The sequence below is a fragment of the Brachycentrus maculatus genome, unplaced genomic scaffold (assembly GCF_059751285.1).
Source record: "Brachycentrus maculatus isolate JH-2025_06_01 unplaced genomic scaffold, ASM5975128v1 h1tg000258l, whole genome shotgun sequence".
Lineage (NCBI taxonomy): Eukaryota > Metazoa > Arthropoda > Insecta > Trichoptera > Brachycentridae > Brachycentrus > Brachycentrus maculatus.
In genome coordinates this window covers 355799-381432 of record NW_028281009.1, presented here as the reverse complement: position 1 = coordinate 381432, position 25634 = coordinate 355799, and the positions used below count along the sequence as shown (strand labels likewise).

General features: G+C 30.6%; 1 protein-coding gene across 1 annotated transcript in view; it reads left to right on the top strand.

The window, feature by feature from the left end:
- The window catches only part of LKRSDH (lysine ketoglutarate reductase/saccharopine dehydrogenase), a 166411-nt gene that overhangs the window by 7743 nt on the left and 133034 nt on the right, over positions 1-25634 (top strand). Inside the window, exons 2-8 of the mRNA XM_088265775.1 lie at positions 2242-2388; positions 5345-5521; positions 7665-7817; positions 8841-8922; positions 14160-14224; positions 23300-23378; positions 23877-24004. Of these exons, the coding sequence (XP_088121901.1) occupies positions 2242-2388; positions 5345-5521; positions 7665-7817; positions 8841-8922; positions 14160-14224; positions 23300-23378; positions 23877-24004 (831 nt within the window). The remainder of the gene's footprint in view (positions 1-2241; positions 2389-5344; positions 5522-7664; positions 7818-8840; positions 8923-14159; positions 14225-23299; positions 23379-23876; positions 24005-25634) is intronic.

Sequence of the window (25634 nt, the reverse complement as noted above, 5' to 3'; positions counted from 1 at the left end):
GGTTTGTGTAACGTTCACCATTTTGCTTGTATTTTTGAACAACCATTCCATTTTAGAGAAATGAGAGTTTTACATATACATATGTACAAAATTCAAGTGCCTATTCACAAGTGAGTTTGAAGCGACATCTGGAGGAATTCCTGTAAAGTTAACATATAATTGTTTGTTGAGCCTACTAAGTTGTATTTTATTAACAAATACACGTTATTAATATTGTGCAATTGTTTCGCCTAGTTATGACATTGTCAAACGAATGTCTCATCGTTAGTTATGGCATTCTCAAACATTCGTTTGATAATTTATTTATTTATTTTATTTTAATTTATTTATTTATTTTATTTTCATAATACATAGATACATTCAATATACATATTCATTTCATATACACATTTATTATACGTATTACGGCTCTTTAGGCATGCCCTGTGTTGAGCCGAATACTAACATGGTAATACAAAGTTTATATATATATTTTTAAAATTTTTAATATATAGGGTCCGCCATCTAAAGTTTTTTTTTTCAACTAGTGCTTATTTCGTGAATGGTAACACTTAGCTCATGTCTGATTTGACAGATAATTAGTTTTATCCTTCCGCTAAGCGAATATGGTTGTGTATACGCTTGAACAACGCTGGGAAATATTGCGACATTACTTTGAAAATCATGGTAATGTTGCAGAATGTGTGCGAAAATTGCGTACGGTTTTTGGAAGAAGAGAAGCACCGTCAGCTCCGTATGTTCGTTATCTTGTGAAAAAAGTGAAAGAAACTGGCATCCTCATCGATAAACCAAAGCGTGAAAAGCCAAAAACAGTGCGTACACCCGAGAATATCGATGTTGTGGCAGAAAGTGTGCGTGAAGCGCCATCAACATCAATTCACCGTCGTTCTCAACAATTGAACATTTCGGAGACATCATTGAGACGAATTTTGCATAAAGACCTTGGTATGACGCCATACAAAGTCCAATTGGTTCAGGAGTTGAAGCCAACTGACCATCCAATGCGTTTTCGCTTCGCTGAGTGGGCCTGCGATCGACTTACAGAAGATGCCGATTTTGCCAAAAAAATCATCTTTTCGGATGAAGCTCATTTTGATCTTGGCGGGTATGTAAACAAGCAAAATTGTCGTATTTGGGGCACAGAAAACCCGCACGCATACATTGAAAAGCCGGTACACCCAAAACGAGTCACTGTTTGGTGCGGATTTTGGTCCAGAGGCATAATTGGGCCATTTTTCTTTGAAAATGAGCAAGGAGTGGCCGTTACAGTCAATGGCGATCGTTATCGGGCCATGTTGAACGGATTTTTGTTCACAAAAATTGAAGAGGAGGATATTGGCAACATTTGGTTTCAACAGGACGGCGCTACGTGCCACACAGCCGAAGCTAGCAGCTTTTTTTTTATAGCATTTTCAAAAAAAAAAAGTTATTTGGCGGACCCTGTATATATATATATTTTTTAATGATTAGATTATAAACATAACATACAGGAGATACAAAAATAATTTATGTTTTAAGGTTTTTCAATGTGATAATTACACCTGGACTTTAATTAATTCACTTTCCACCTTGTCCCTTCCAATGTTAAGTAACCATCGACGGACACTGTTCTTAAAGACCTGATCACTCCTGGAAATCTTAATGGTTTCGGGCAGCAAATTAAATATTTTTTATAATGCCATAACTAGGCGAAACAATTGTCACAAAATTATTATTATGTGTTTTTGTTAATAAAATTAACTTATGGTAGTAGACTCAAAAAATCTGATTGATTTAAAAATTAATACATAAATTAAAATGGAGTTCTACAAATTAAACGCCAAATCAATAAATATAATTGTTTGTATGTTTTTTGTCGAGTTAAATATATAAATTTTTAGAAATAATTTTTTAACCGTTTTTTCGCAAGGTCTACGTTTATTGTCATTCTCAGGAATCGTGCAATATCAGTACGAGGATAATGTGTGTCAGAAAATTTCAAGTATCACTTTTCCGTGCAAATTTAATCTCTGCGACAATATGAGCGAATGATTGAATAAAAGGGTTTCGATCTTGTATCGGTTATCTCTGACCATTGTCTGCAATTGTAAAACAATTGTTGGTAAGTAATTATTTGCCGTAACGATAATGACAGAGTTCTGAAAACCTGGATTTGGATAACCAATGATTTCTTATAAAAGAATACCTACTGTATGTTATTAAAAAATAATGAATAAAATAGTTATTATTTTCATATTCCAGGCTAAAAAAGTCATAGCAATAAGGAGAGAGGACCAATCGGTATGGGAGAGACGAGCGCCATTTTGTCCTTCCAATGTCATGAAACTATGCAGGCAGAATGTGAAAGTCATAGTACAACCATCCAACAGGAGGGCTTATCCAATGCAGGTAAATTAAAACAATAAAAATGATAAGAAAGTCAAGAGAGGAATTATCATTCCGTCATATGATATAATTGCCTGCTTTAAGTTATATAAAGACTGAAAAATGTAATGTATGGAAGCTGTTTGTTCTTCCAAATTACATAAAATAAAATAAGATAAAATAACTTATGCGTTTCAAAAGTACAGATAATCTGGAAGTTAAGAACAAGACAGCATGTTTAAAAACAAAAATCTAAAATTCTTCATGCTGAATTTTGTCCACACAATAATGTTCTGTGGATATATCATTATCGTTGACTAAATGTCATATATCTCGGTTTTACAGGAGAGCATTGAATGTGTTTGCCATTACTACCACCGATTTCATCTAAAATAAAAGCTATGGCTTGGAACTATCCCTCGGGATAAATCTATTAGTTATTTTTTATTTACTTTTTATTTGTCCATATAAATAAAAAAAATATGAGATAAAACTTTAATTATACATGTATATATTATGACATTACAACAAAGATAAAGAAGAATATGGAAGTCTGGGCATTTACGGGGTTTATGACCGTAAAAGGCTGGTTTAAGTATTCACTTTACACACGTGTAACATTTACCAATTCTACCACACTACTCAAATTTTTGGAACTTCTAGAAAACTCGAAACATATTGCTTGAATTCATAAGAATTTCACTATGGACATCTGTAGTGGGATATGGTGGGATGAGAGAAGCTTTTTATTAAGCAGAAACTCTTTTGTTTGTATGTGAGGTCTGAAGCCTGGATTATTATATATTCACATGTTTGAAAAACGCTAGAATACTTATATCCTTTTCATTTTTTCGAATTCAAACAGTTTGTTTCGAATTTAATCAACATAATTAGAATTTCCAAGAATTTTAGTAATGTGGTTGTCAATCATGAGTAGAATTGGTGAATGTTACACGTGTGTAAAGTGATCACTTTAACCAGCCTATGACGGTCGTGAGTCCCGTTAACACCTAGACATCCAAATTCTTCTTCATCTATGCTGAGATGTAAAAATAATTTATTATATATACATATATGTAATTTTTTTTATATTATCCACTGACACTTCGTGATGGAATTGCATTTTTAATTTATTATTAGATTAAAACCAATATTTTTAGCTTTTCCACTTTTTTTTCCACTTTTTACCAGTCTGATGATGTCGGTAACGACGAAACCCGGTCGCTGGTCAAATAAAAAAGTGGAAAAGCTAAAAATATTGGTTTTAATCTAATAATAAATTACATATATGTAATATTATGTATGAGCATACTAAGTAAATATATCTATAAATATCTTTCTGAGTTTGTTTGTACATATATAGCATTATTAAAGGATAAGTGATTACTTATGATAATTTAAAATAAATAGAGCATACTCTCATGTTTGTTCACTAACGAGTATATGATACATATAATATTACCTCAAATAATCTTGAGGTAGTTTGAAATAAATTTCTTAGACACGTTTATTATAATGTGAGTTTACCTCATGCTGTAAATGCTTTGAATTTATTTTCCATAATAATATATTCTAAACAATCATAATACTTACAATATCACTAAAGTAAACATAATATCTTAATTCCCGAAAAATAAAACGAGAATTAAGAAATATGCCTTTGATTTCGACTTGTAGTAAATGACTTTTTAGATATTACTGAAATGTAGTATTGTCAGGTGAAAAATTGATAAAAAAGAATGCGATGCTTGACGTTAATGCTTGCAATGTTAGCCAATGCTTTTGAAAGTATAGATTTATTTAATATATTGCTTTCGACCTTGACGTCTGTACTTTCTCAGCATTTCTTCTCCATGTTATAATGGATAAATTTGAACGTTGTGTTTCACACTCTCTCGCTGCTCACTGATAGTGTGTGAAGGAGACGTGTATTTACCAGTGCTTACTATTTGTTATTTTGTTCTTATTTTATGTTTAAATTTTTTGTTTCTCTATTAGTGTATTCATTAGTGTATTTTTATATAAGATACTGTATATAACGCTCACTCATTTCAAGAACGTCATAAATCAAAAAACTTTTTCAGGAGAACGTTTTTAAAGTTTAAAAATATAACACAATATATTAAATATAAATATCAAGCCAATTTTTACTGTGCAACAGATCTTTTTAGGTGAAACCTGAAGGTATTTTCTCCATTTGAAAAATATAAAGTATTATTTTGAGAAATAAAGAATGTGTTTTTTTTTTATCAAAAATATATCTACTGGTATAAAGTACATTTTCTGGGCATTCCGAAAACATGCACAACTGAAAATTGACGATTTATGATTTATGACGTTCTTGAAAGGAGTGAGCGATATGTATTATGTTAAACGCATTAGCCGTTCAATAAATAAATAAATAAGAATGTAAAAGATTGAAATTCTATGTAAATGTAACTCTTAGTATTTGCTATAAATACTTTAAAAATTATTTTGATTGCGTAGTCGCAATCTACCTAAATTTCTCAACACAGATATTTTTAAAGGTATTGTAGGTCAAAAAACTTGAGGTCATAGTCAATGCAACATCAATATTTATGCCCCCTTTGTGATAAATTTACAATAACTTCAGCCTTCTTCTTGTGTCCAGTATTGAACCAAGGCCTCCCTCTTGGACTTCCACAGTTCTCTGTTGGACGCGACTCTCTTCCGGTGCAGGCCCGCCACTTTTCTGATTTTCGCGCACGTCATCTGACCATCTTGTCTGGGGCCTACCCACGCTTCTGCATAATATTCTAGGCCTCCAGTCTAGCACCTTTTTCGTCCATCTATTTTCAGACAAACGAGCCACATGACCTACCCAGTTTCACTTTTCCGCGATTCTTTGAGCCACATCTGTTATGTTACATTCGTTTTTTCCCTTACATTTCCCCATTTACAATTAACAATATTTAATGAGTGATTTTAAAAATATTTCATATTTTATGTATATTTTCAGGCGTACATAAATGCTGGAGCAATAATACAGGAAGACATAAGTGAGGCTTCTGTGATATTTGGTGTCAAACAGGTTCCTGTGGATCTCTTGATTCCGAATAAGACGTACTGTTTCTTCTCACATACAATTAAAGCTCAGGAATCCAACATGCCTCTGCTGGATGCCATTTTGGAAAAAGTAAGGATATTAATATTATATGTTATAACCATTTTAAAGCATAAATTAATTTAATCAAACTTACAACATTTTAAATGTGTCGAAATACTTGTTCACAAATCTGGGGTTTCTCTACTTTTAGGAGTTATTTGTACATTTTTTGACAGCTCAATACATATGAAGAAGAATATGAAGACCTGGGTTTTTACAGGGCCTATGTCCTATCAAAGGCTGGTCAAGTGATCATTTTACACACTTTAACAATCACCATCCTACTCGTGATTTACAACCACACTACTCAAGTTTTTGGAATTCCTAGATATATGATCAATCTCATGACACAGTACATATGAGTACAAGAGTTTCACATCTTTAACAAGAGTCTTCTTGCTTACTTTTTGATTTATGATTTTAATGTATTCGCCTTATTTTATTAAATTAATTTAATTTAATTGAATGAAATGAGTTCACAACGGCTATCTTTTATTTAGTAGAGATTTTATTTGGATCTTGGATACATACAAATAAAAGGGTGTCTGTTTAATAAAGCTTTCTCAGTCCAACAAAGATGGCTGGCTGTTGTGAACTCATATATACTATGTCATGAGATTGATCATTCATCTAGAAGTTTAAAAAAAAAGTATTGTGATTGTAAATCATGGGTAGAATGGTGAATGTTACACGTGAGTAAAGTGATCACTTAATCAGCCTATAACAGGTCGTAAGCCTTGTAAATGCATAGATTTTTATGTTATTTTTCATCTATATTGAGATGTCAAAATAATGCAAATCAAACTCCGCTCCTCGTTCTATTAATTGAAGTAGTTATTATAATACGAATGAGAATTAAAGTAAACGTATTTTGTGTAAAACACGTCTAACGTACGAAGCTCGCATGCCTTGGCTCAAGGCCTGGCATTTAATTTTTCAGCATCTTATTTCGCAGAAAACGGCTAAGTACTATTTCAAATATCACAAAACGAGCTGAGTAATTTCCCTGACATTACGGCACAGCGCTTTCCCAGTACCGAATTACGTATTTATGTAACAATGTAACATTTAGAACGTTCACCTTAAATTTAACCGGAAGCCAGTAGAAAATTAGCAGACAAGGCCGAGCGGGCCGGTTTTATTTCGTGGAAAATTCAATTAGAACCTTCTATCTTATTAATATTTCAGCCGGTTTTGGAATATCGCCGGAATTTACAAATGTGTGGTTGCTAACAAACTTTAGCACCCTTATTTGCTTGTTTACTTAACGAAATAATACAATATTACAACTCGCTGAAAGATCTCCCCTCCCTCATGTTTGTTCGGGTAATGTTACGAGCGCCGAACGTCTTCTCACCACGTTCTAATTTTTGCGGAAATTTCTACGCAAGGGTTGCCTTTTCCTTGTAAATACTTTTTCACTCCAACACGAATTTTGTCTTAATTATTGAGAATATTAAATTAGAAAACTTCGTTTGATTATTTTTGATTGATTCACAATGGCACAGGTACCAAGAACTCATATGTGAGAAAATATGTCAATCAAAGGATATATTTATTATATATTATACATATATCCTTTATAATTCTTATAATTCCTTGATAAAATGGAAAATATTACACCATATAGAGTGATGACCTACGTCGTAGCCAATAGGTAGCCAATGTGTTTTTCACATTTACCTTCCCATCCTTACTATCCTACCCGCTGACAAGGCTGTAAAAGTAGTGACTTTGTAGGTTATTCCTTAAAAAAAAAAACAAAATGTAAAACCTTGATCTTGAGGGTGCGAGTTTTTTCTGAATCATTTTACCTTCTGCCATATTTTTTTTGTTTATGTAATGTATGTATAGTATGTTTTTCATGCATATTTTGTACCATTTTATTCGTTGTTTTATGTTACTAATATTGTAAAAGATTTTTTTTTTGTATTTTACTATTTCTGCTCCGTAATGGTCAGCACGCTCGGCTACCGTTCTGGAGGTCCCGGGTTCGATTCCCAGGGGAGTCAAATAAATAAAAGTATTTTTTTCACGGAGGGCTGATCACCTTTCCATCGTGTGTAAACGATCGAGATAACACTGCGTTTATATGAAGCAGTGCCTATGCACCATTGGGGTGCGGATAAGAATTTTATTATTATTATTATTTTATTATAATAAAATGTTTCAGAATATTCGTCTGATCGACTACGAGAAGCTGGTGGATGAGCACGGTAATCGTGTAGTCGCCTTCGGAAAGTACGCGGGGGTAGCCGGGATGGTCAACATTCTCCACGGAATCGGTCTAAGGCTTCTCGCTCTAGGGCATCACACCCCTTTTATGGTAACATTACTGGCTGAATCCATGTTTTTATAGTAGAGATTAATCGACCCGTTTACCACCTCTGTGGTTTAATGGTTAGCGTATTTAGCTTTCGTGCTGGAGGTCCCGGATTCGATTTCCAGGGTGGGGGGTGAACATAAATATGAGTGCTTTTTTTTTTTACAAAAATGTTAATAATATTAGTATATAACCACTCACCGTTCTGTGAGTGGTTAAATACTAATGTTATTATCATTTTTGTAAAAAAAGTTAAAATGACTAACCGCAAAGTAAATGCTTTAAATAATAATAATATTGAAAATATTAGTGATTTAACACTCAAATGTCAATACGATGCAGTGCCCTATGCACCATTGGGTGCAGATAAGGGTTAGAAAAAGAGCCGTTTGCATGGAATTATACTCCATTGCAAACTTTTAAAATTCAAAACTGAAATTTCAATCTATATGTTGTAAATAAAAATGTAATTCTTCGTTTGGTCACAAACTTGAATTTTCTAAATTTATTCATCGATTGTTTTAAATCTCTGATAATTAGTTGGATTCAAATACGCGCGTTATTTTATATTTGTAACTTTATATTTGTTTTTATCACAAAGGCAATGCCATCTGTTGGACGTACCAAATAAATCTGCGCTAACATTGCTCATGGGGAACAGCGTGTTTCTTACAGCTGCTAAAATATTGTATACACACAAGCATTGCTAAATTTAACATAAGAAATGTGTACATTCACTTTTCTTTATTTTTCATTTGACCAGACTGAGTCACAGAAACACGTGACCTTTCTGAAAAACAAAATAGAAAAATAAAATTGTAATTTTACTTTTGACAGGATCGTTACATATAGTAATTTTTAAATAAAATATTTTATGTAATATTGGAAGCGCACTGTGTAATATACGTTCAATGTTTTGTTTGTCTCATGTTTATTGTTGATGTCGTTGTTGTCGTGAAGTTAAATTAAAGAGTAAGCAAAAAGTAATGTACATTTATATGTAAACTGATCTTTGAATATTTTCAGCATATCGGACCCTCACACAACTATAGAAACTCCATGATGGCTCGACAGGCCATACGAGATGCAGGCTATGAGATTTCTTTGGGTTGGTATAGTTTAAACATATATGTTGCTATAAGATTCAAAATGTTTTTATAACCTTATCTTTACAAAAAGCACAGAATACCTGTTCTGGAAACGTTATTTTCCCAATTTATAACATGGCGACAAAACGGGTTGTCAGTTTAAGGTTGCTTACGTTAGGCATTATATCAGATTATTAATAATAAAATTAAAGATTTGTTCTGACATTGTTGGTGGAACTACATTTTATATAATATAAAATAACATTTTTTTTCCACATTTGTTTTATTTGAACATAGATTTAAACACATGTGGTCTGTGGGATTAGCCTCCTGCGATGTCGATTCCCAACGTGAGGAGTCAGGATGGTTCCATTCTCCTCACATGCGCATACCATTGTCTTCTTCTATGCCTTCTCCACCTGATGACATCTTTAATATCGCATATTTCTCATATCCTGGTGTTCCTTATTCTATACTCTTGCCAGGTATGCTCCTTAGAGTCTTAATTTCTGGCACTCTTAGCACGCTTTTCGTCACTGCGGTGTCCTCTCTGCTTCATATTAAAAAAAACTAGATTTTTCAGGGAATCGGTTTTAAAGTTTAAAAATAAAATAAAATGTATTAAAAATAAATATCAAGTCACCTTTTGAACTTTTTACTGCGCAACAGATCTTTTTAGGTAAAACTTGAATGATTTTTCCCCATTTAAAAAATATTTAATACTTTTAAAAAAACTAATTAAATAGTGAAAATTCTTCAAAATGCAAAAACAACACTTTTTGCTCTGTAGCGGGTATATATTAAGTTTAAAATATGCCGCTTTTGCTGGGATATGGTACATTTCCTGGGCATTCCTAAAACATGCTTAACTGAAATTTACGATTTTTAATATATGACGTTGTTGAAAGGAGTGAGCGATATGTCATGATGGGTTGCATACAAGTTTTATTTTAATTTTTTAATTTTTTTTATTTTTATAACGTGATAAATCTTATTTGTAAGTCTAATCGAAGCCTTATGGTATTGATTAAGGATGGGATTTGGAGACTACGCATCGAACGGATACAAAATTGCCCAATCTCTTTGAATTCAGTGTTCTTTAAACAATCGTTTCGAAATGTAATAAAATTACGCATGTTTTTCGATAATACATTTTTTTATTCAAATTTTCACCCTCCACTTGAATTTATGATAATGCATTGTATTTGTATACTAATAAGACGAAAACAACATTTTGTATTTTTTATTTTATTATTTCATACATATTTTCTCGGGAGAATCAACCTGACTCTTTTGAATAAAACATTGACTTAATATTAATTATTGAGTACGCGTATTTAAAAAATATTCAGAAACAAAATGAGAGAATACTGTTCTGTATAATGTGAAAACGTATAATTTAGTATATCTTATGGAAATATCGAAAAGACGTTACCATAAACAATTTTTCATAAACATAATAATTTCTCAACTTTATCCATTTGATAAGGAAAAATGCGGGTATTTTAGGTATTTACAGGGGATTTGTCATAGATTGGTTTCAATGAACCGTATAACATTCATCATTCTACCCGTGATTGATAACCACACTACTAAAATTGATGGAACTTATACTTATATGATGCAATTCATTCGTCAATTCATGTACGAGTTCGCGGCAGTGTCTATGGTTGATTTTAATACGCTATTTATTTAGCAGAGATCCTTCCAAGTGTATGTAAGATCCAGTAAATACCCAGACTTCCATATTCTTCTTCATCTTTGTTAATATGTAAAAATATAAAAAAATAACTCCCATTGGAGAAACCCAGATTTGTGATCAAGGATTAAGAGACGCCCAAAATGCTGAAACACACACACACGCATAAATATTTATATATATAAATATATATATATATATATATATATATATATATATATATATATATATATATATATATATATATATATATATATACATATATATAAATATATATATATATATATATATATATATATATATATATATATATATATATATATATATATATATATATATATATATATATATATATATATATATATACACATCCCATAATGGACACACTCATATGTGAGTTCTCGGTAACATCTATGTTTGAGTTGAGTAAGCTTCATAATTAGCTGAGACCCTTACGGGGGAATTCGATCAGTTATTTCATGTAAAACATTTTAAATCTGTCCAAATGATGTTTAAGATTTGTACACACCAAAAATGTTTTAAATAAAACATTAATACAATAGAATGGTTTCACCAAATATCGTGCTGGAAAAATAAACGGAAATAATGAATATGAAAATGATTACAGAATTAAATTGTGAAAATCACCCCGGACGACTTTTACATTATCATTTAAGGTAATGACGTCCAATATATTTCTTAAATAAGATTTTTTCCAGATATTTTCCTTCCCCCGGCATAATGTAAACTGAAGCACGTGTTTTCTTAATTTCAAACCACCCCAAACTGATTTTATATATCTTCATTATGGCTCACGAGTGTGTGTATGTAGAAAAGCGAAAGCCGCTTTTCGTCGAAAAGACAATCTGTTTTCCACTTGAATGTAACAAACAATTTTCTCCGAATATTGAGGATGTGATAAATTTATTTCATCCCATGTTTCGGCTTACGATAAATTTCGCCAAAACGGAAGTGGTTTAATGTTTCGTTCGATCAAAATAAACATACAAAATAGAGTTTTTTTAAACGTTTCATAATAATAACTAACTAACCATCATGTTGCTTCACTTGGGAAAAATAATAGAACGCCATACTACTCTGTCTTTGCATTTTTTTTGCATATTCTACTTTCATGCTTCTCCTCAATCATACTCGCTGATTATTCCGACTCTTGACATGACCGCTTTCAACTATTTGACATGCTTGATCGTTCCAAGTTTTTTTCGGTCTTCCTCTTTTTCTGTTTCCAACTACATTAGGTTCATAATGCTTTTGTTTCCTTAATTTTTTTACTTACCCGTTCCACATATCCAAACTATCTCAATACACATTGATTAAATTTTATCAATAATGCTTATCTCAGCTTTGCATTCATTCCTTGTATCATTATTTGAACATCTATTTATCGTACATTCGTCTGAGAGATCGCATTTCAACTGCATTCAGTCTATTTTCATCATTCTGTTGCCCACTCCATTGTGGACCATCAGTTTGTCTTTCGCTGTTAGGCTTTTATTTGCTTTAACTGATTTTAGTGCGCCATTTTAGTTCCCAGCATTCATTCTTATTTCAATATTATTAAACTTTTCCATCCCTAGAACACATACGCATACTTTCTTAATATACGAAATCATACACCTGTTCCATAACTTTTACTAGCATTTCTCACCCAGATTTGCTCGTACATTCAACTATTTAAAAAAACTTTAAGTTTTGAAAAGATTTGTCAACATTTATCAGCAAATCACGTTCCTTGCACACATAATACACTTTTTTCAGCCACAGTATCAGCCACTGCTCCTGCAGGTCTTCTCTGTTTTCTAACACACACATTTGTTGAGCACTATACTTTAAAACTTGATATATGATATTTTGGAAACGTTCATACATAAGATTTTTATGTTTTATTTTAGAATAAATACAATCTTGGCTCGTAAAATATACAAAACTTAAGTTTTTGTTTTACAAAAAAATTGTTATGAATAAATAAATAAATTTAATGAGAGTCTATTTGTCCAAATTTCCAATGGACTAGTTTTCAAAAAGACTGCCAATTTATTACACAAAAATAAAGAAAACATTAAAATGTTAATATTTACAGTCTGAAATATTTTCTTTAATGTTTTCAGGCCTTGAGATATTTCAAACTCGTCGTGAATTATTACTGCGGCTCGCTAAAAATACTTTTATTCCTATTGTTTACTAAAGAAAAATAAAATATCAGACTCACATTATAAATAAAAAAAACCTTAAATATAACACAATCAGTGGCGGATTATGAAACGGGTATAACTTTCAAAATAGAATAAACTTATTTAAAAAAAAATATTATTTTTTTTATTTTATTATTCCATGGTATCTATTACAAAATATTTACTTGTATTAAAAATCTGAATCTTATCTTGCTTAGAATAAGAAATGCACAAGTTAGTGAGCAGTGTAATAAAAATATTTATTAAATTAAAAAAACATAACTACAAAAATAAACTTATATAAATCAGTGTTTATATTTGTATATAATAATAAAATAATATGTACAAATATTCCAATTCGGAAATTGATTATTATTTTTTAATTGAATCATTCAGCTGTATCTTTCTTATTAAAATATCTCTGAAATGATTTCAATCAGATATTTTCAATGTAATATACGTATTCAAACCTAAGTGTGGGTTGAAAAAAATTGCAGTAACCGTTTCCCGCACTTTTCATATATCGCTCACTCCTTTCAAGAACGCCATAAATCAAAAATCGTAAATTTTCAGTTGTGCATGTTTTCGGAATGCCCAGAAAATGTAGTATATCTCAGAAAAAGAGGCATATTTTTAACTTAATATTTACCCGCTACAGGGCAGAAAGTGTTGTTTCTGCATTTTGAAGAAAAGGTATTGTTTAATTATTATTTGAAATAAACTAAATATTTTTCAAATGGAGAAAAAATCTTCAGGTTTTACCTAAAAAGATCTGTTGCGTAGTAAAAAGTTCAATAAATGGCTAGATATTTATTTTTAAAACATTGTATTATATTTTTAAACTTTAAAAATCAAGTTTTCTGATTTATGACGTTCTTGAAAAGAGTGGGCGATATGTTTATAGTCTATGCCGGTTTGGTGTTTCCCGCACTTTTCATTTAATGGGTTTGAGTTTTTTTTATAAATTTTGGTAAAAATCTAATCAAAATAAAAAAGATTTATTTTATTTTATTGTTAATGTTGCAGACATCGAAATGATGTGACCGTCAAGGTTATTGAGTTGCGTCCGGGGCACACCAAGTGCTAAATCCGCCCCTGACTACAATAGGGTGTGTGGTGTATTATTACAGTTTAGTATTAAAAAGTACAAAGCTTAATGTTCTACTGGAACAGGTTATGAAAATGCAGCCCAACACATATTTTATTAAAAAACTCATATGCTTTAGTAAATAAATACGGATTCGCGGGTTAATATTCGTTATTACGGCCGTAAGCAAATAAAATATTCGACTGTGAGCTTTTTAACAGAGTAAATATTTTGTAACCGGGTGAAATATTAATAAAAGCTTATTGCTTTTGCTTGCAGGGATGATGCCGAAGTCCATTGGGCCGATGACTTTCATTTTTACCGGATCTGGCAACGTATCACAGGTCAGTTGGTTATTATGGTATTTTCGACTATTACGGATTTCCAGCGCTACGCTCCGTCCATTTTGTTCATTTTATTAGTGCTAACTCGTGGCGACAGATGGCGTGGAGTACAAGGCTTCCTAGATGTAGGTTACACGTTTTATACGTATGTAGATACAGGGGCGTGCATTCCATATAAGCAGAAAAACATTACTTAACCTAAGTTACCCGTGTAACATATAAAAATGCAACCAGTACCTACTCTACCTTACTAAGTAGTACCTAGTTTAACTTACTACCTGCCTCTACTACCTACCCTAGTAAGTAGTACCAGCTTACCTTACTACCTACCTCTACTACCTACCCCTAGTAAGTAGTATCAGTTAACCTTACTACATATCTCCTCTGTCTACCCTAATTAATTTTCGGTGTAGGCTACTGTGTAGATATACATTTACCTACTTCGTAAACGCTTTTTTATATAATTTGATGTAGTTTAATTATTATGAGTTTTTTTATAAAAAAAAACTGTCTTCAAATTTACCAAGTGTGATAAATATAAAAAATCTTGCCTATATCGTAGTCATACAGGAGAAAGTGACTCCAAAAGATTTTAAACTTGGAAGTATAATATATTGACTTGTTAAAAATGACTAACTGCATTGTATATTTATTTTCTTGCCAAGCAAAAGTGACTTAAATGGCCCTCCTGAACATTTTGTAAGTTAGTCACTTTCTCCTGTACGACTACGATATGTATGTACATAAGTTACACTTTGCAGCATTCACCCTTCTTCATATAATAGAAAATACAATAACTTTAATTTCGTATACTGTAAGTATATATTGTAAAAAATAAACATTTGTAATTATTTTTTATACAGATTTCTGTATTGCTATTCATACCAAAATATTATTTAATATAAGTTTAAATCTTTATTTAGTTTATAAGTCTTTAAATACCCTTAATTATATATTCTTGTGCAAATAAATTCTTCACTTGGGCTTAGATATTAAAAAAATCTTTTCCATTTTTATGCGAATACATAAATACTAATTTTTATATTTTTATTTTTAAAACATTGCAAAGATAATTGAAATAAATATTGTAAAATATTTTCAGAACTTTATTATGTCTCTTATTATCGAAACTAGATTATTCTATTATTGCAGGTTTGATGTATCTTATTTCGATTTTTAAACCAATATTATATGGATTTATGATACGAAATGAATAGTGACGGCATAGTCATTTGGTAGGTTAGGTTGCTAAACCGGCTATATAGTTTTACATAACGTAAATATTAATCGTTTAACAAAATTTACCGATCAACCGATATATGAAAAGAAGAAAGAGAAAAAAAGACGATAAAGTGTAATGAGATAATAATAAATAATAAATCCCTTATCCGCACCCCAATGGTGCATAGGCCACTGCGTCATATAAACGCAGTGTTATCTTGATCGTTTACACATGAAGGAAAGGTGATCAGCCCTCCGCTCCAGGTACCAGTCCAGGGTATTATTGAATAAATATGACAGTGAAAAAAAAACTTATATTTATTTTACCCCCCTTGTTAATCGAACCCGGGACCTCCAGAACGGTAGCCGAGCGTGCTGACCATAACACTACGGAGGCGGACAAAATGAGATATGAAATGAGACTTAATGAGATAAATTATTTTATTAAAAAAGAGAAATATATGCAAGATTGATTAAAAAATTCAATTACTTTGTTATTTTTCTTATTGTGGGGCGTATAAAAGCTGTGCGAGGGAGAACTCTCTGTAAACTTTCAATATTACACGAGAATTTCATAATATGGAAATTTTTCAAGATTATGCGAGAATTAATTGGGTAAACCTTTGGAAGCTTGACTTCTGAAACACGGATAATTAAATTGGAAAATTCATCTTTCCATTTCTTGACAAAATGGCACGCGGTAAGGCTCCCCTTTCTTTGGGTATTTTTCAATTAATTACATCATATCTGTGCCGCGTTTTTTGTGAAGAAAGTGATTTATAGGACGACGAAAATTGTATGGAGAAAAAACGTTTCTTGTATGAGATTTTCCTCGTTCTTTCATCAATGATAAATAATCTGAAAGATACATTCATCTTAACGTATGACAGCTCCCTTTATCTGATTTCGGGGTCTTTTTCAGGGAGCTTGAATGCGTATGAACTCGTATATGCGTAGTTTAAATTAAAACAAAAAAAATACCTCTATAAAATGCCAATAAGTCGCCTGACGGAGTGAATCATATCCTAAATTGACTGAATTAAATGAAAAAAGTCGTAAGCTCTTTTAACTATGCATGATATCCTGGGATCGATAAGCATTTTTCATTGTAGTATTGTTGATATGCTTTCATTAATGGAAACTTTTCGATATTAGAATTGTCATTTTTAGATTATACATGTATGGAATACATATTTTTATATATTTTTTAAAACTCTTTACCTTTAAATTTTTTTTTTCGAAACAGAAAAAAAAATCGGTACCGTACAAGAGGGTATTTTAAGCAAAAACATTAATTGCGTCAAATATTACCTGGGGTTCAGAAAATCACGTTGCAATTTATGGTATGCTGGGTCTTAAATGGTATTCAAAAAGCAAGTCTTATCACATTACTTTTACGTAGTTTACGAACAAGATACCCCTGAAAATTACCCATAACATTATCGTTCCGCAAATGTGATGTGAAGCCGCAAAAAGGTATCCATAGGCTTAGGTTGTTTTTACGCTCTCTGTTGCGTGCCAACCTTTTACTTAATATTAAAAACTGCGAGTAGAAAAGGATCGATACCTGAGTGATACATTTGAGGTTTTTATTGACGTGAATTTTTTACTTGTTTCATTTTATTATGCTAATGAGGTCACGGTATTCGAGAAAAAATGATTCAAACTAAATTTCATACAATAGTAAAAAAATAAGACATTAGATACGTTGTTATTTAAATGCAATGAATTATCGCTCACTCCTTTCAACAACGTCATATTTAAAAAAATCGACGAATTTCAGTTGTGCATGTTTTCGGAATGCCCAGAAAATTTAGGTACTATATCCCAGCAAAAGTGGCATATTTTTAACTTTATATTTAACCGCTTCAGGGCAGAAAGTTTGTTTTTGCATTTTTAAGAAAAGGTATTATTTAATATTTTTTTTGAATTAACTAAATATTTTTCAAATGGAGAAAAAACATTCAGGTTTTACCTAAAAAGATCTGTTGCACTGTCAAAAGTTTAATAAATGGCTTGATATTTATTTTTAATACATTTTACTATATTTTTAAACTTAAAAAACGATCTCCTGAAAAATCTTTTTTTATATATATGACGTTGTTGAAAGGAGTGAGCGACATACATAATAATATACAGACATATTATTTTATATATATATATATATATATATATATATATATATATATATATATATATATATATATATATATACATTATATTACCTAAAATCTGGCGGTGTCAAAAGTCTGCGTAATCGGAGGGCATGTATGACTAGATGTATGGATGTGAAGGAGGCTAGGAGTGTATGTCAGGACAGAAGAGTGTGGCGTTCCATCCTCTCTGCCTACCCCTGAGGGGAAACGGCGTGATGGTAGTAGTAGTAGTTATATTACTCGTACCCATGATTTTTCCTACAGATGTAATTCGATATATCGGATCTTAATTACAGATTGCATCTCGGATTTAATCGAACTGGAATAATAGTTTCATAGATGAATACGTAGAGACGAAAATAATTATTTCCCCTCCTCGCTTTTCTCAAGTCGAAATGTTGCACGTTAGCTGCTTTAATAAATCATGATAATGTAATTGAAAATGTACAGATTAGATGATAGAGTATATGCTGAGAAATTAATTAGTGTTGCAAATATAAGGTAAATCAAGGTATAACGCCGCATTGGGGAGTACGCTGTACTGTGTGAGACTTTAAATATGGTGGTCCTCACCAAAAAGTTACATCTCCAATATTGTAGAAAAAATCCTGTAAATCTGTTCTGTTTACTGTATTTTATCGAAATCTTAATAAAGTTGCGACGAAACTTGACCAATCCTGTGTTAAACTAATATGAAATCATTAAGTCGCGCCAAAACGTAACAATTTTACAAGCTAGAATTTCTGATTTTAAATAATTTATAATGGAAATAAAGCGTTTTGGTGAAGACATCCAAAAATATTAAATGCTAAAATCAACCACTGATTTTTGAGTCAACTAAATTGTATTTTATTACTAAAAACACATAAAAATAAAATTTGTCACAATTAGTTTGGAAATGCAAAGCATAACAAGGCAAAATATTTGTCACAATTTTTATTTTTATGTGTTTGAGACAGTGAAATATTATTTAGTAGACTCTTGAAATCGGTGTTTGATTAAAACATTTGATAAATAAATTAAAATAGAGTTCTACAAACTAAACGTTAAATCTTAAAATAACGTGGGACTTGATTAGTTTTATCATCGTTGTATTATAATTTCACCATTGCATGTAATTTTTGTTATGTTTTTTTTAATACTGTGAACACGTGTGATATTTCGTTGATATGAAGCATTAAAAAAATATTTTAATGAGGTAAGTCTCTAAAAACTCATATTGAAATGAAATGTTTTTTGGGATATTTTTTATATTTTCCCAATAATAATATGTATTTCTTTAAGAGATTAAGGATATCGATTACATATCTAATGTTTGAGAATCTGCAGAGTAAATATGTTCTCTGATGCTTGCTACTGCAAGCATCAGAGAACATATTACTATATGTCCCTAGCGAAATTGAATGAGGATTATAAAGATGATTTCTGTAAGCATTGCAATGAATATTTTTGTACTATTTTGTATCCAAAGTACGACTGAATAAAGTTTGTAATATGTTTATGCTTGCTGAATTTAATATTCATCAATTCAATAGGTTCCGGGATTTAATGGGAAATTATGGGGATTTTGAAGTAAATTGGAATATAATCCTTACACGAGTACTTTGTACAGCTAATGCAATTAATATGATCGAGTACTTACGAGTATTTGAAAATCCTGTTTAGTAAATATTAACTGTGAAGTACGCGTTGTTCATTATTATATCTTATTAATAATGATTGTTTTGCCATATTACTCATACCTGGTGAAATTTGGAAAATCATCAAAAATATATATAAATATTTAATAAATTCTAACAAGTTGAGGTTTTTATTTACGTTGTGATATAGTTATAATAAATGTTGTTTGCATTCAAATAAGGCTGTACATATCAAGCAAAAATTATCTTTTTTTCTCTGAAAAAAGTTGTTTTATCCCCATCCTTCTGTTTATCTTGAAAAAGTAGTGTCTCTAATTGGATGAAAATCTGTTTGCTGTCAACTGATTACTTTGCTTTGCCGAATTGATTTTCTCGCCAGAGCCGAAATTAACTCAAATCATTTAGATCATATATTAAAATATTTGTTTTCTCAAAAAAACGTTTCAAGGTTTTTACCAGTGTAACTAGAACTCGTTACTTCCACATTAAAAATTGAGTATTTGTTTGTAATATATGTTACCTATTAATTTTTACTAAAATGTTTATACACACATGTATATACTTCAAGTATTTATTATAAATTACTTCATAGCATTAAATAAAAATTTATAAAAATATTGGAGGCTTTTTGAGAACGGGCTATTTTAACGGAGAAATATCCTATGTAATATAATCTATAAATTATATAGATATGAGTATTTTTTCTTCTTCATTATATTATCGATAAACAGTATTCCACCAAAAAAGAGGAGTATTGTTATTGTTATTACAGCGAATATCATTACGCATTTGCATGGTTTTTAAATATTGATACCAATGCCAGTTCATTTAAGTTTTCCCCTCCCGTCGCTAGTACGAAATACGACGAACAGAGATCGCAAAATCGCGAAAACAGAACAGCAGACGGATCATTGAATGCAAATCACTAAATGTGTGAGACTTGGGGTTGACGCGTATGCTTAATGACGTCACAAATCGTCTATTTTTCGCGCCATTTAAATAAAGATCTTCGTATTCTCAATATTATTAATATTTAAAGCATTTACTTTGTGGTTATTCATTTTTATTTATTTTTTTACAAAAATGTTAATAATTTTAGTATATAACCACTCACCGAGATTTTTATGTCTACCGGTTTCGAGACGTACCCGTTTTCGTCAGGACAATCACTAGGCATGCTGTGGTAGTGAAAAATCTCGGTTAGTGGTTATATACTAATATTATTAACATTTTTGTACAAAAAAAATAAGTAAAGATCCTCGTTGTTTTTACGCAGATTAAAAAAAATACTGATCGTCTTATCGTTGTTTATATATATCGTTTGCTAAAAAACTATCAAATAATATTCGCGATAAAAATATATGTCCAATGCGGCTCTGTGTGGACAGAAGAAAATGCTTATTCTAGGACTTTATTTGGTCTTTGAATAAACTCGTAAATTATGTGTGACTTTACGAAAACCAGATGTCTTATATGTGTAGATATTATTCAAGCTGGAATAAAGAGTTAAAAAAAATAAATAAAAAAAAATAACGTACCTACATATGTATACCTATGTTAAGTAAGTAGATAACAGTTGGCTTACATTGACTGTTACATACTAGTTGTCATTTCTATAAAATTATCAATGTAAAAAAATATATATTTATTATTTGCCATACTTTTTGACAATTCGCTCACTCCTTTCAACAACGTCATAAATAAAAAAAAACTTGTTTTTTCAGGAGATCGTTTTTAAAGTTTAAGAATATAATAAAATGTATTGAAAATAAATATCAAGCCACTTATTGAACTTTTTACTGTGCAACAGATCTTTTTAGGTAAAACCTGAAGGTTTTTTGTCCATTTGAAAAATATTTATTATATTAAAAAAAAAAAAAACATTTTCTTTAAAATGCAAAAATAACATTTTCTGTCCTGTAGCGGGTAATTATTAAGTTAAAATATAGCGCTTTTGCTGGGATATAGTACGCTTTCTAGGCATTCCGAAAATATGCACAACTAAAAATTGTCGATTTTTGATATATGACGTTGTTTAAAGGAGTGAGCGAATTGTGTAAATAAAAGGCCAGTTTTGGAATGTTTCCAGACGTAAGTAGAAAGTTCGAATTGTTGGTAAATTGTTAATTTTTAGTTTATGAATAAAACAGATTGCCATCTAGGACAAATATTTGTTTTTTTTTTGTTTAGTTTGTATGGTACATCGCAAAGCAATTCACTGCATAAAATGATAGAAGGCAGTATACAGAGTATAGGGAATAAGGAATTATTTTTAAGTGGACTTTTTTTCGTACTTAAACTGGCTTCGATTCTAAATTGTTTACGGTTTATCGGGCATTTAGCTGTTTTTATTGAATTATGATTATAATTGAAATAATTCAGTATTCAGGAGTGCAGAATTGATCGCCTTAAATTTGTGTGATTACCAATGAAGTCAACACTTGTTTGACACGATACAGTGCCTTATGCACCATTACATGGTGATGAGGGTTAAAAGAAGAAGAAGGTGCTCCCCCAGTACAGCCCCCTCGGTTATATGTACATCGTATATGCCGTTGTTGCTTTTGATATAGGCGGAGACAATAATTTATTCCGGGCACATTATACGCCGGGAAAAATGTCGAAATGCTAAATTTATATGCGGTCTAAATACTCATGGAATACATTTTAATATTTTGTGAGCCACAGTCAAAGAAAAGATAAAATTTCAGTTTCAGTGGTTGTCGTTAAACAGCGCTGTATCATGCAGATTAGCAAAGGGAGTTTATCCATTCGAAAATATTTTTTGCACTTATATACGGAAACAATAATTTATATTTTATACACACATATACGTATCATAAATTTTTTTTAAGCTCAAATCATAGGCGCTGGTGTTGAGATGCTTCAAAAGGTTTCATCATCGTTTTTCCGTAAACCGGTTTTCTAATACATATGACTTTACTACATTTATAGAAGGTACATACTGTATGTATGAAATTATAGAAAGTAAATTGTTTTTGTACGGTGAAATAGGAAAATGTAAGTCTAAGATATGAATTATTGTATTTATGTAATTTATAGAATATTAATTGTATTTGTACGGTAAAATAACAAAATGCAAGTCTAACATAAGCATTATTTATGTAAATTATAGAATGTTAATTGTATTTGTACGTTAAAATAACAAAATGCAAGTCATAGATAAGCTTTAATAATACAAATTATATAAAGTAAATTATATTTATACGGTAAAATAATGAAATACAAGTCTGAGATGATTATTATGCATGTAAATTATAGAAAGTTGATTGTATTTATACGGTAAAATAAGGAAATGTCTGAGATAAGCATTAATTATATAAATTAAACTAAGTAAATTTTATTTGTATGGCGAAATAAGAAAAGAATGCAAGTCTGAGATAAGCATTGTCGACAAATTTAAAAAAAGGTGTCTTAAGATGATTTGAGCATATCGAACGAATGAGTTAAGAAAGAAAATTAAAACAAAGTTATGAGGTGAATGTGGTTGGGAATAAAAGCAGAGAAAGATCGAGGAAAACTTGAAATTTATTAATTAAAGTATTTCAAATACTTAAAAGCAGTCAGGTCAGAAGTCTGAATAATCGGCGGGTATGTATGAGAAGATGCATGTATGTAAGATTCAAAGATTGTTTGCAATGACAGATTGATGTGGCATTCTATTCACTCTGCTTATCACTGCGGAGATGCAGCGTGATGGTTAGTTTGTAAGCTAGTTTTTTTTCTGAATAAAATTTTATTTATGTAAACATATGTATGTTTATCAGTACGTATGTAATTTTTAGTAAAAAAATACAACTGTACCTTAGTTAAAGCTAAAATATTTTGTCAAAATAAATAGATATTTATGAAATTGGATATTTCCATTGAAATGTATTGCAAATGTTACCTTTAAAACCCCAAAGTCCTATGGAAAACAATTTATTTCACTTTTTTCAAGAATTGGCAATGGTGAAATATTCTTTGTGTTTTTTTAATTGTCATAAATGAATAACAAAGGAAGGAGAAAAATGATTAATGATTTAATTCCATTACAGGGTGGCCAGGAAGTGTTTCAGGAGCTTCCTCATGAATATGTACCACCGGAAATGCTAAGGAAAGTGGCGGAACATGGAAGTGAGTAGTATTCAGTAATTGAACTTGATTAATGGCCATTTTATGCATAATTATTTTTATTTTAGGGTTCGAAAAGTAATATGAAAACTTGTAGTGAGAAAAAATACTGATTTCTCGATTTAATATTTTAAGTTTGAAAACTAAAATATGGTTGTGCCAAAAAAGTACTTATCACAAATTAATGGAGTATTTAAATTAAATATATCTTCTCTTCAAGTAAGGTTAAAGATGCGTTGGGTAGGTTGATTTATTAATTAGTTTCCTTATGAAAAAAGTAAGAGCGCATCACATTATAAACCATTTGTTCTTATTTTTATTTCACGAAAAAGTAACTCGAGGTTTTCGAAACTTACTACATAATTTTTTTGTTTTTTATAAAAGTTTTTAAAGCTGTCTACTTTACCAGCAACTAAATTACAATGAAAAAATCATTTGAAAAAATGGTAACACTCTTTTGCGGGATACATTTATATTTTATCCTTTTGTTTATTTATTCAGATCCTAGCAAGATCTACGGATGTGAAGTAGGAAGACGTCATCACCTGGAGAGGAAAGAGGGGGGAGGATATGACCATCAGGAATACGAAGAACATCCAGAAAGATACATATCTACATTTAGTAAAAAGGTAAGATCTTGATGACATCCATACATCTAACATATATTTTTCAACAAGGTTCTTACTATATGTCATACATATGTACTGTAAAAAATTTATTATTGGAAGAATGTTAATTTAATCCTTGTTTGTGGTGTTTACGGTGTTTGAAAATGATGCGGAATGCATCGAAACACGTGTCACAGTAGATTTTAAGAAATAGTGGTATTTACTAAGTAAAACATTAATTTAAAATAATTCTTTCTTTTTCATTTCCTTTCTCATACAGCAGTTGTGTCTTTCGACGTCACGTATCTCAATAAATATATTTCATTATTTTATCAAAACAAATGTAAAGTAGAACTAATCATCCCGTCTTTAAGGGGGTACTCTCAAAAAATATGGCTGTGCGAGGGACCAGACGTGTCTCTGCGCACATTTTTTTAGAGTATAAGTTGAAAAAAATATTTCTATCTTTTTTTGAGTTCCTTATCTTTCAAAAATTATTTTTGTAAAACCACATATTTATATCAAAGAAAAACATTTTTTCATTACATAAACGGCATTTTAATAAAAAAAATCAAGACAAGACAATAAGTTGCGGGCTATCGAATATCCTGCAACTTATGTGCTTTTTGTGCATATGTATTTATACTCGGATTTCGTTGATTTTCGAATTAATCAAAATAAAATACGAAGCCGGTATATGGCGGATGGATATTGATTTATTTTTTTTATGAAAATCTTAAAAATCAGCAAACGTATTAATTACACTATACGCAATTTTTTATTAGTGTATATGTTCATACATTGAATGCCTGTATAATAATTTATAATACGAAAATTAAATTGGTATAATAGAGCAAAAAATAAATTTAAAAGAGATATTATGAGTTTTAAGATTCTCATATAATCTAGTTGTTCCAGAATTTAATGAATCCTGAATTTCAGCTCTTCGAGGGATAAAGCTCGGTTGTGAATAATTTCAGATGGATTAAAAACTTAGCAAAGTAAAGGCTTAAATAATGGATGAGCGCCAAGGATTCATTTGTATTAATACATTTCCATAAGAAATATTTCCTCATATTTGTTTGCTGCTAAACTTCCCGACAAAAGCCTCGTACGTAATTATTATTCTATTATTATGTAGATTTAAATGCCAATTTGCATATAAGAGACAACGCCAATTCTGATTATTAACATAAGGAATGAAATGACACCCTTCATTCTTGAAAACTTTATTAGAGACAAGGTATTTATTGTTTACTACATTTTAAATGTGTCCAAATACTTGATCACAAATCTAGATTATCTCCAATTAGGAGGTATTTTTTATATTTTTTTTTGAACGCTTAAACCAGCCTATAACGGTCGTAAGCCCCATAAATGCCCAATCTTCCATATTCTTCTTCATCTATGTTGAGATGTCGTAAAATCATATAAAAATACTCCTAATTGGAGACAATCCAGATTTGTGAATAAGTATGTATTTGGAAACAGTAAAAATGTGGTAAATAAATTAAGTGGTTAAATTACAAGCTAAAATAAAAAATTAAACGGACATTTTCTAGCGTTTTTCATATATATAATTAAAATCCAGGTTTCGAGCCTCTCATACAAATGAAGAAGTTTCTGCTCTATAAAAAAGGCTTCTTTCATC